The sequence below is a fragment of the Cuculus canorus genome, chromosome 2 (assembly GCF_017976375.1).
Source record: "Cuculus canorus isolate bCucCan1 chromosome 2, bCucCan1.pri, whole genome shotgun sequence".
Taxonomy (NCBI): Eukaryota; Metazoa; Chordata; class Aves; order Cuculiformes; family Cuculidae; genus Cuculus; species Cuculus canorus.
In genome coordinates, this window is record NC_071402.1 from 145996990 (window position 1) to 146009325 (window position 12336).

At 37.8% G+C, this 12336-nt stretch overlaps 1 protein-coding gene across 14 annotated transcripts in view; it reads right to left on the bottom strand.

The window, feature by feature from the left end:
* Positions 1 to 12336, bottom strand: part of PARD3 (par-3 family cell polarity regulator) — a 448147-nt gene that overhangs the window by 116012 nt on the left and 319799 nt on the right. For 10 of the 14 annotated variants that reach the window (XM_054058308.1, XM_054058305.1, XM_054058306.1 and 7 more), the window contains one exon: positions 1128 to 1238. The exons of 3 other annotated variants lie outside the window; for them this stretch is intronic. In XM_054058308.1, the coding sequence (XP_053914283.1) occupies positions 1128 to 1238 (111 nt within the window). Of the gene's footprint in view, positions 1 to 1127; positions 1239 to 2907; positions 3860 to 12336 lie in introns of those variants that run through there. One more of the 14 variants, XM_054058315.1, reaches the window with a different exon arrangement.

Genomic DNA, 12336 nt, shown 5'->3' on the forward strand with positions numbered 1-12336 from the left:
GTTTTAACTGTAACGTAAATCACTCAACCCCAAAAGAAATGAAAGCGAAGCATTTTAGGTTCAATTGAGACCACACAAGAGATATCGTGGCTCTACTATTCCTGTGAGCTGTTTAGAGTGATGAAGCCATCATTTATAAACTTCTTACTTGCAGAAGACCAAGGTGCATAGAGATGATGGTTAGAAGTATCATAAGGACTAATTAGTCATACTCCCTGCACAAGGACAGCAAAATTTCCCTCAATAAAACTTCTATTGATCCTTAATTTATGGTTGAGCTATAGCATAATTTTTAGACAAATCATTCAAATTCACAGTTCACTTTCACTGCTAAATGCGCCTGAATCTATTTACCATTCAGCATTCAAACTTTAAATAACCCTTTAAAGTTTGTTTCCTTACTAAAGGGATGTCTACTAAAATAGGTCTTCACACACATCGCTGAATACTAGTTAATTTATGACCTAAGCTTTCGAAGTTATGACTAAATTGATTTGAGATGTCAGAGTCTAGGCCCCAAATATCTAGGGCTATGAGAGACAGGATGAGAAGCAGTTACAAATATCGAGAAGAACATATGACATACATATTATATAGATTTTTAATGTTAAGGGAAACTGAAAAAGATAAGTAGAGGTACTCACCACTCATTTTTACAATTAGCAGTTTAATATACATATCATTCCATGAACAGACTGCATGACACATAAATAGACTGAACTCCAGTGACAAAGACACTGGTGAGTATAATTTTTAGTTTGTTTCCTAAATATATCAATGAAAAAAACTAGATATGCACGACTTCGAAGAAAAATACAAAACGTACTTCATTCTATATAAATATTTGTTTCCTGAAAATGTCAATAACATCAGTTATAGAAAATATAGAGAAAACATTTCACTTTATTACTTCAGCCTTCTCAATAAGGAAAGGAGCTCTGGGTCTATAAAAGATGCTTAACGCAGCCAAAGAAACTGTGGATGTCCAAAATAAATGCAGCTTTGTCTTGTTAAAGTATATAAACATATAAACATTTGGGAATTTCATCAGTGAAAATTCAACTTCAGTTATTTAATTTAAAAAACAAACTCTCTCTATCAAGGTTTAAGCAAATACTGAAGTCTACCTCTCCTGTTCTTGCTTCATTCGTATTCTCTCCTCTTCTGAAGTAAGAGCTTCCTGCACTTTTATTTTACCAGTTTTCTCACTCTTGTCATCTTTGCGATGTTTGCCAAACCTGTTAATAACACACAAAAAAAGAATCTAACTTGTGAAATGAACAAAACTGTATTTTCCTTTTCCTATGACAAAGACAGTCCTCCAAGAGGGCTGTGCTAAGAAACCAGAAAGGGAACGTGCAATGACCTCAGAATCTCAATTTTTAATATTTTCAGGCTGCTTTTGAGGGTTTTGTGTAGGTCTTTTAAAATTTTATTTCTATTGCACTCTTCTTTAAAGTTTATACAATCCCTCACTAAAGAGCTGAACAAAACAAAACCATGATAAGACTACACTCCTTTTTTCTGCCAGCATTTTGATGTCACTGTTCTTTAAAACACAGTGAAACAATGTTTTAGAAATTGCTCAAGACTATCACTGCCAAAGAACGCAACTCAAGTTCACATTAAGTGAAGGCTTCCACGAATGAACTGCAAGAGACCCAGCGCCATATGTCTGAGAACTGCCCAGAGCGCAGCACCACCCACTCCACGAGCGCGGCTTCACCACATAGTGGATGCCATCCAAAAATACTAATTTCTTTTTTCACCATGCACCAAGCTTTTTTCAAACTTCATTACTTGTAACTCTTTTCTTCCAAGGTTGTTCCAGTGCAAGAAGTCTGAATGGAGGGATGGAGCTGGCTAGGCTGTCCCAGACAGAGAGGGATGCTGCCAACCCAGGGATTGCTCTGTTCACGTCTCCTCTTACCCTCTACTGGCTACATTTCAAGTATTTCAGGTTTCTCCCATATTTGAACATTCCACTGTTTTCTTTTAAACTTTCAGGGAGAGCACAGTTTGGCATTTGAGATACGCAGTTATTATTAGGACAAAATTGCATGTATTTCTTAGGTATTTCAAACCTACTCTGAAAGGAATTACTTTTGCAGAGTGAAATAAACGAACACTTAAATATACCCCTTAAATAAAGTTTATGTAATAATTTTCTATTAAAGACAGAAGGGAAAACACATATCAATTAAACAGCACCTTATTATAATACATGTCTATTAAATGTGGGATCATCTATCACCCAAAAGCAGTGAAAATCTTTATTTTTTTAATCAAATGCTCAGATGAGACCAGACTGACATCTGTGACACTTCACACTCAGGTTCAAATCAAAACTGAAATGAAAGCACTGAAACGTGCAAAGCCTAGCAATAGTTGGAGAGGACACGGCAAATGTTCTTAGAACTTTCTTCTGACCCATGAAAGTAAACAGTTTAAAACATTTAGAATTCACCAGACATTTATAATATTTTTCCTTTTGTTCCTGTTGATTCTAGAACAAAGCCATGGGGTGGGTTGAAGACATACCACACAGCAACACAGCAGAAAGATTCATTTCTGACCACTCAGTCAAGAGATATCATTATACTGCATAAACATGTTTAGGGCTCTTAGGGCAGCTGTTTAAAAACAGAACAACACAAAAGTACAGTGTAGGAGCATGTACACAAACTTTAAAGTCCATGGCTGTTCTCCACATTTTCCAGATTGCTCATTTCCAAAGTAATTCAGGGATATGAAAACTAAAATTGTTGATAAATAGTTATCTGAAAATGGAAAGGCATAGGATGTAACAGGGTTAAGAAACACAAAATACTAAGTAAAGTCTCTCATTTCATAAGATGTTCTGTGTAAAACAGACAAAATTAAATTCAGTGACGAGAAACACCAGCATGTATCTTTTAAAACATCCACGTATTTATTTGAGAGTAGTCAAAATCATTATACAAAACATTTACATATATGACACAAGAGATTCAAATCAAGTTCTGGGTGTCACACATCAGAAAAAAGGAAACAATTTAAAATAGCCCTAAACCCTCTAGCTGAGAGAGGAGTTTTGGAAAAAAACCAGTGGAATAAGCCATTTTATCCTGATACACAGAGAGTGCTGAGGGTGGCAGGGGTCTGACTGACAGAACATAGAGAGCTGCAAGGAGACACATAACATATGTGGTACTGTAGCACGGCATCACTGGGATGCCTGCATTTGCTTCTGTATCCTGCCCTTTCTTGATCATTGAAAACATCAAGCAAAGCAAAGGAACCAAATTCTGGAGTAGCCAGTTCATTTTTGAAAAGAACTAGTGGTTAAAAAAAAAAAAAAAGAATAAAAAATACAGATTAAAAAAAAGAAAAAAATCATATTAATTAGTACCCTTCAGGTTCTGGCAGCAAAATAAAATTTCTACCACCAGAAATCAATTCATTGCAAGTATCACAATACTGAAATCAATACCTTATTAAAAAAAAAAGGTACACAGGAAACTTCTAATAATCCTAGTAAGAAATTTGCTTTGACTTGTGAGCAAGCTGTGGCAACAACTCCTCTTCTCTTCCAGGGTTTTCTTCTGATCATGAGAACGAACGTTCCTTCTGCCTTCAGGGACAGTACTGATAAAGTCTCCAAGAAGACATGTCTGGTCCTTTCCCAGGCACTTCAAAGGGTGGCTATAATGTCCTCACTCTGACAAGAGACTTTCCAGTGCCACTCCCTGAAAAGCTTTGTGGTCATCCCAGCAGTGGACAGCCTGGCAGAGTATGAACCACCGTGGTCTTGTAAAGTTGCCTTCTCTGGATTTTGTCACCCGCAGAGATCGGATATATCTGCCATAATCACCACTGCCTGTAACAAGTTCAGCAACATTAACTTCACTATCCCTACATTCAAACCTGGAACAATCAATGCCGTCCTCCCCCCGCCCTCACTGTGGCTTCCGCTTCATAATAAGATCACCCACACAGAAAGCGCCTCCACGATACTCATAAATCAAGGAGCTGCCAAACAGTTTGGAAATATGCTGCCCTAAGTGAGTCTGGCTCTGAACAAGCCTGCATACTTTTAGTAAGACCTCTATGCAAAAATGTTCACAAGTTCCCGATTTCTCTTTTCCACTGAGATCACAAGTCTAACAGCATCTCTGTTAAGCTTCAGCTTACAATAGTAGAGGTAACGAACAAAGGGAAAACATTTTCCAAGCTACACCAAACACCTGAGAAAAGTGTTTCAAAGAAACGCGGTGAGGATACATACGTGTGCACACACCCCTTTTTTTTTTTCTGTATGAGAAGTCAACACTCCAAACTACATTCAAAGGTTATCGTAAGATTACTTTTGCCAACAGTAAGTGTGCTTGCTTTTTATTTCTCTTAAAAGTTATTGCTCCATGAAGTATGATGTATAGGCATGAAGAAGCCCCCAGGACAAATCAGCATCCTCTCCACCAAATTTATAAGAGAGATTTATAAATTATTTAACATCCATATTCAAGCCAAGTTTAACTACAGGAGAGTGACATTCAGCAATTCTAAGGCACAGTGATAAAGTGAGCTGTTAACATTCCTTCAACAGTACTGTGGTGTCTATGCTGGTATCAAACTAGTCAAAGTCACCAGTCCTTCCAGTTTCCTCAGGTATATGTTTCCTACTCTGATTTATAAATATTAGGTAAACTAGGATACTTAGAAATAAAAATAAGAGTATTTGCACTACTGAAATTCATGTTGTCATTGCAATATCCTTTCAAAACATCAAATGTACACCCTACAGCCAGCCTGTGCCTTCCTCATAGCCAGTGGTAAAGTCCTTCTCAGCCAGGAGTAGCTGATATAGTCAAAAGAAGCAAATCTTGGGTCAGGTCCCCAGAATTACTCCCAGTATTTAAAAGACCCCAATTTGAATGCATCAGCTCAGGGAAAAGATCTGGCCTACCTTTGTAAAAGTTTCACTTTCTTAAAGGTGCAAGTGGTATAGTCCCTGACTTGCCCCATGAACATTAATTCATATCACACAACCCACCAGCATTTGCATCATTGTAAAGCTTACTTCTTTGCTGCTCAGATGTTCAAAAGGGAGGAAGATGGAATTAGGATGTATGTCCCATTGGTGACCCATGGCAACACTGGAACCTTACTGCTTCACTGCTTCCAATAGTATTTCTTCCATAATGCATATATTGAATGTCCTGGCACACCCACATAATAAACTTCCCCACTGAAGAGGCTGCTCACTTAATGATAAAAACCTAAGGCGGTAAACTCCCAAAGCACAATTGTTAAGATACCTTCCTTGTAAAACAGCAATCACTATCCATGTCCGAGAGACTCCAGACTTGTGCAAGGACATGGCCTTGAGGATGCTGTCAAGTGATTTGATCTCAGTCCTGGCTGCTCTTTTCCCAGGTGCAGGAACCGCTCTGTGCTGCATGCAGCTGACTAGCAAATGCCTCGAGCACCTGGAGATTTTCAGGCACTTGTCTGAACCTGTGATGGTCTCATTCTCTCTGCCGTTAGGCTGGCTGCTGGGATACTTGTTGCAGTTCTTACAAATGCAAATGAAATTACAACTTGCCTTCTGAAGCAGAAATGAGAGCTCCACCACTCAGGCTCTGTGCACCATCAGTGTTCCTTGCATTAGTGAAAAGGGAAACAGCATTTAAAAACAAAGGTAAGAACTGCTATTAGAATTAAAAAACAAAATGGTGCAGAAAGGAGCATCTGTGACACTGATGTTCAGATTGTCCTGGGAATCTAATTCCAAGCTCCTGTCATCTGCTACATTCAGTGCCAACAATTTAAGTGTGAGCTATAAAAGCCCTACCTAAATCAGTGCCTAAGATACCAAAGCACAGACACAAGCTACCACATGGTGTGTAGCAAAATTGCGCACACTACTGCTTCAAAAAGTTACCATATTCATGATGAAAAAAGTTCAGATGCTAAAGCCTGAGTTACAGCAGATACTATGCGGCACCTGCAGCCACAGCAGCACAACACTGCCCTGTGGCCAATCTGCCCTGTGCCCTGCTACCCCAGTCTGTAACCTTAGAAGCAGCACACGGAATATGATTACCCAAAGTGGAAAAAAAAGAGCAACAGAAAGCACACATTTTCCTCCAAACCCCAAATAATAAAAAATATTATCTTTCTGTTCATATATGTATTCTTCATAGATGCAGTTTAATACTTCTATGAGAATGCAAACTGTATGGTTATAGAATAATCTCTTTATAATAGTAGAACATTTATAAATACAGGAACACTACTTCACGCAACAGCCAGTGTATGCAGTATCTCTGTCATCTAAACCCATCAGTTTAAAAGTACAGCCAAAAAGTAGTTGAATTTTACTCTGCAACTGCATAAGTAAAAGCTTCAAGAAAAAACTTCTATGACTAATTGAAATACAGGTTGTAAATTAAAAATACCCTGTCTATCCAAGAGTGTGAGAAATTGATGAAGAAGAGCAGCTGAAATCTTGTTCACTCTAATTGCCAAGATACTCCAGGGTTCTACTTAATTTATAGCTTCTTAATTCTCCTTTTTACATTAAGGGTTAGGGAAAGTTTCAGGATAAATGTAAATGCTCAAAGTCATATTCACAGATCCACAGACTTAATTCTCAAATTCAGCCAACAATTGCAATCACAGTAAGTTAAGAAATTAAAAAAAAATGTAAAAGGGCCATTTTTTAAAAGTATGTTCTCTATAATATAACAGCCAAGTCACATCAGAGGAAAGGACCATCCTCAGACCGTGTAATTTTATCATAATTATTAATAAAAAGACGAGAACAGAGACCTATATGCCCAAAGCTTGACCAGCAAATAGGAAACCCCATGAACTCTGGATAATTTAATCAAACTAAAATGAATACCCAAACCTCTCTACCAGTCCCTAGCTGGCTTACTTGCTTGAATAACTGTCAACAGCTACGAGGTGGCCTAATCCAAAGCCTCCTGCACTTGACAGAGAAGCACTGCCTAGCAAGTGCCTTCAGTGGCTTTGGGCCAGTGCACCAGAAATAAACAGTGCGAGGCTCAATAGAGAAGACAGTGTAGCAGAACATTTGAAGAACAGGCTGAAGCTACAACATGATGCCACATATATATAAAATATGTGAAATGTATATAAAATGCACATGTAGACATAAAGAATATTTAAATGATTTTGCCTAAATAAATATATAGACGGAACAAATGAAGAAAGGAGGACGTGTGAGTGGTAGCAATAGAAATTCCACATTTACAACCCACCTCAAAAATAGCTTCTGTTTAAAAGAATATATATCAGCATCCTTGATCTAAAAAAATAATATACATATAATCTCCTAAATGGATTTTACTCTGATGCGTTACTGATGAGATCATTGTCGTCTACCAAATCATCCACATATTTCATTAGAATAAAGAGCTATAGAAGAAACATGCATTAGTTGATTAATGAAAAAAAACCCACAAAAATTGATTGAGACAGAAGCTCAGTAGCATTATGTTCTTTAATAGAAAAAAGGCCATCATTAAAAATTAACAAATGGTAAGTGTCTTGAGCTATACTATCAGTGCTTTCTGTCTTCAAAGCGTGCTCCTTTCCCCATAGTAGCTAACAATACTCAGACACGGACAACCTAACGCTACTCAAAAGATTTTGCAATGATTTCTGTAATCTTTTTCAAACTGCTGTATTAGCAAAATCATAAGATTTATTTTGCAAAAGATTGTGACATGCAAAAACATCTTGTTCTTAAAATAAAATTTAATAAGTATAAACAAGGATTCAACATAGCACACAAACAAAAATTACCCTTGCTAGTAATGATGACTTGAGGGTTTACAAAACTTCCTTTCAAAGCAAAAGTTTGCAAGTGCCATCTTTAAAAATATGCTTGTAAATGCAAACATTTACATATTTGCAATGTATTTCTAGAAATAGCCAGTTATCACATCTAATCAAATTAGTATATCAAATTCTATTTATCAGAAGAGAATAATTGTTGGAGTGACTCAACAGCAGTACTGTTCTGAGACGATACAGAAATACCCATGTACAGGCAACAGGAGTGAGGCACTTTGATGTAGGAGACTGCAGGCATAGTTAAAATGAAAATTCATAACTTTCCATTTTCCCTGGGTTTCTTTGCCTATGTTAGAACTGATAAAGCAGCAATCCTTATGGTGCAACATTCAGCTGAAGACCCCTGCCAGGAGGGTTTCCAGGGAACTGTGCTGTCCCAACCCAAGAAAGAGGCATTACAAAAGAAAAATGGAGACTATCTTTGGAAAGGTAACTTGTACTCTTTAGAGCAATAACGTTTGACTTTAAGCAATAAAGAAACTCATGGACCCAGTCATGAACACAGAAATTTAAACCAATAGAACCAAAGTGTTCATCACTCCAAATTATCAGCCCCCTCTGAAGTTGCCACCACGTGCCTAAGTACTGTAAAGAATATGAAGGTCTTCTGTAACGTACTCACACATTTTCTCTCACCATCCTCTATCTCATTTTCCAAACACTAAAACCAACTTTTTAGCACAGTCTAGGTAGCGATTTTTGTACATCTCACCAAACTAAGGCTAGTAAAAACAACAGCAAGGACAGCAAATAAATCGCGACATTTCATATATAACGTCATCGCTGATTCCCACAACAACTTCCAGGAAAGAAGTGGAAACAACATATGGGATCGGTAACCGTTTCCAGCCACTTAATCTGTCTGTCTTTGTGAGTTAGTATCCTTACTTCACAGAATATGGGTATGATGCCAAAGCAAGAGACATGTCATGAGGTTTCATTCAATTATTTTCATAAACAGTTTTGATAACATTTCCTGAAAGGCATGACACAACAAGCAGAATATTATTCACACCAAGTCACTCTCTTTTCACAACTTAAGCATTTGTAATATTTACTTCTAGCGTAAAATGGTGGAACTTTTAAAAACAGATTTCTTTTATGGTGAGACCATCTGTTTGCAAATTTCTAAACAGAAGATAATCTTCTGGCATTGCCTCTCATGACTGCCTAAAGCTAGCTGAGGCCATTGACAGCTCAAATAAATAAATAAATAAATAAATAAATTACAAGAAAGAAGGAAAAAAACTAACAACTAATCCCAAGAATTTCAGTATAAAAACAGACTGAGTAGCTCAAAGGAAGTGGGGATAATTTTACAATTATAAAATTTACTTGCTGTGGAAAGACAGCAGCAAGTCAGGAAACAGATGAGATTCTTCGGTTGTAGGGCCGAGTCAACTTAGTAAGCAATACCACAACGTACTAAAAGTCACCATAAATAACTCATTTTCACGGTGGTCAGCCATAACCCATTAAACTCTGGATTGCTGCACCTCCAAAGAAATCAGGAACTAAAAAAAGCGCTTCTGCTTAGATACAACTTAGATACAATGTTAGCAATCATCAGTAATGAAAGTAAGCACGGAAGCAGTACATGACATTTTAATGGAAGTTTCATAACAGTCTAAGCATTTTAAAGTTTGTTTGTGTGGCAGAAACTCTTTCATGTTGTGCATGGATTCAGAAAAGAGCGCAGTTATTGACCACAAAGTTACGTGCCTCAGATTTGATACACTAAGTGTGTGCTATTTGATAGTGAAGACAGTAGCTCGTACATGTGACGCAGCCAAGCTAATTCAGTCTTCTAATAGATAATGTAATCTTAATGGGCAACATATCCTTTCATTACTGTCATTTAATGTACTTACAAACACTCCTGTCCCCTCTCTCAGAAAGAACTTGTCCAGCAAGTCACCCGTGCCCTGTTTGCTACTGGGCTACAAGATGTTAAACAGTAACTGAAAAACTGTAAATACAAATTGCACAAAGTCTCACTCACAAAGTAAAGAGCAGGCTCCTGAAAAAGTCTGAGTGAAGGTCTTCAGTATGCGAACTCATTTTTCACGGACTACATACATAAAAGTAGACATACAATGCTCTACTTTGCAATATATAATACTGTACATAGGGATAAAAAAAAATTCCCAAGTTCTAAGCATCAATAGCAGCCTACTGTTAACAGCTGCCTGACTGGTTTTCAGTCTAAAGTACAAAGTAGCTATTCTTCTATAACGTAAGCTATTTCTCTTTTCTGAGTTAGGGTAAAACACTCCTCAGTGTGCTGGGTGCCAAGTCCAACCATCTCCTGCTCACACCGCACTGAGCCAGTTATAAAGCCTTACCCCAGCGCTCCCCACCGACAACTGCAGCCCTGCAACCACGCAGCAAGATGGGCACACTTCTCTTGTTGCATTTGTCCCACTCCACAGATTACTTCAAAAAATTGTGGACCAATTTAGGTTATTAATAATAGTACATTGTGTTCCTCTAATTACCAGTGTCCACTAAGAGCACTTAGAGAGAACGTTTAAACCATGGCTACTCTTCAACATGTTCTCTCCCAAACTATACTTCTAATTCCTGCTCTGTTCATTTTAATGCATTATTGTTTCAAAATACAATGCTTCAAAATTGCAAATTACATCTGGCTCAAGGGCTGATTATGAGAAATACTAGCACTTCTGCCTCTGCGTGAATAACTCTGATAATAATGAGAGATTGATTGAGCTCCAAGAAGTCCACATGATGAGAAGGGTCAATTTGAACATTTCTATTAGCTTCTTTTGTTAAATCTAACACTTTGCCAGGCCACAGACAAATACTGCATCTGGTTACCATGATTTTTTCCAACCCTACAGAAGTACAATTTAGAAAATGGGTACTGGTCTAAAGGCAGACCTTATAAGAAATGCTAATGAAACATAAAAACCCACCCATTTCACTGGCACTCAAGAGATGGTAATAAAGATCAGAAAAAGGAAAAAGAGAAGTTGCAAGGGAAATTTGCCTCAACACTTTCCTGGCAGAAGAGGAAAAAAACCTCAGTAATACTAAGAGTTTCATAACTCCATTTTACCAGTGAAACACTTGCATTTATCATAAGACTAGCCTGCATTACGTCAAGATGAGCTACAACAAGAAAATCAGTAAAGATGCTCAATGAGCACATGCAACAGTCAAAGAAACAAGGACACAAATGTAATACACCACCTAGCTAGGCCAGGAAATTGCAGTAACATTATTACAACAACTTAGTCCTGCAGCTTTGAATTTATACTGTATAAAATCAGCAAAGGTTAACATAGACACACAAAAAGTTAAACTACTGGCAGTTGATCCAGAACTTTCCAAAGATTAAAATTTCCTTACAGATCTCATTACATAGAAATTTTAAATGTCAGTCAGCACTTTTTTCCATCAATTACTGAAAATCTTTGTTGATGCACGTCTAGAAAATAATCTCTGTAGGGTAAATCAAGCAATAGGTGATGTCTCTGTATCTTTAGCCTCATTCACATATTTACACTTATAGAAGGTAGGGAAGGCATAAACAATTTCCAGTAGAGGACAAAAGACAATGCTGTAGGATATGTGGGACAAACCTAACCAAGATATCCTTAAACTCCAGACAAACGTGTAGCTACCATTCTCTTCTCAGTGGATACCTACAACTCCAAACAGCAATTCCCTTTGCTGAGCTGCAGTAGCCTAGTGCTAGTGGCTGTAGGTTATAGTTTAGAGTCCCAGTTAGAGTTACAGTTTAGGGTTCCACAGTGTCACCTAAATCTCCTTGGGAATAAAAACCGAACTTTTGAGAACAAATAAATAATGCAATAGAATACTTTTAGAAGTTGCTCTAGAGCACAACTCAACTAAGCTGCATTGAATGTCCTTGAATCTACTTTATCATAAATAACAGAGGGCAAAAAATAACAAGTACTTTATTTCAAAAGTTTGCTACAAAGACAGGGCTAAGGCAAAGGACTTAGCCTGAGCCAAGGCTCTGATTAGTACACATTAATATGCCACTGCTGGCTTCACATACCTCTGCCTATTGTATCAGCTGATATTCTGCCCTGCAGCATGAAAATTTAGTTTACATACATAGTATCTTTGGGGTGGAAAATGAAGAGAGAGACTTTTCACCACAGCAGCAGCACCGGAACAAAATGTCTCTGGAGTGGATGCAACAAGACTCAGTTGGATCGTCACTGGGAAGCCAGTTTGGCAGCAAGTCCCCACAGCAGCTGGTGCAGGGGCTTGCCCAGAGCTACCTGGAGCCCTGGAGATGCCATGCATCCTGTACCTGCCAGTGCTTAGAGCTTTAACTCTCTTCACGGTAACTGCAGCTGAAATAACTATATCAGTTGTGATTTGTACTCCTGATTATTTCAGGGCCAAGTTGGGATCAGATATGTATTTCAGACTGAAATATGAAAAGGTGTACAAACCAGGACCTGCACTGGA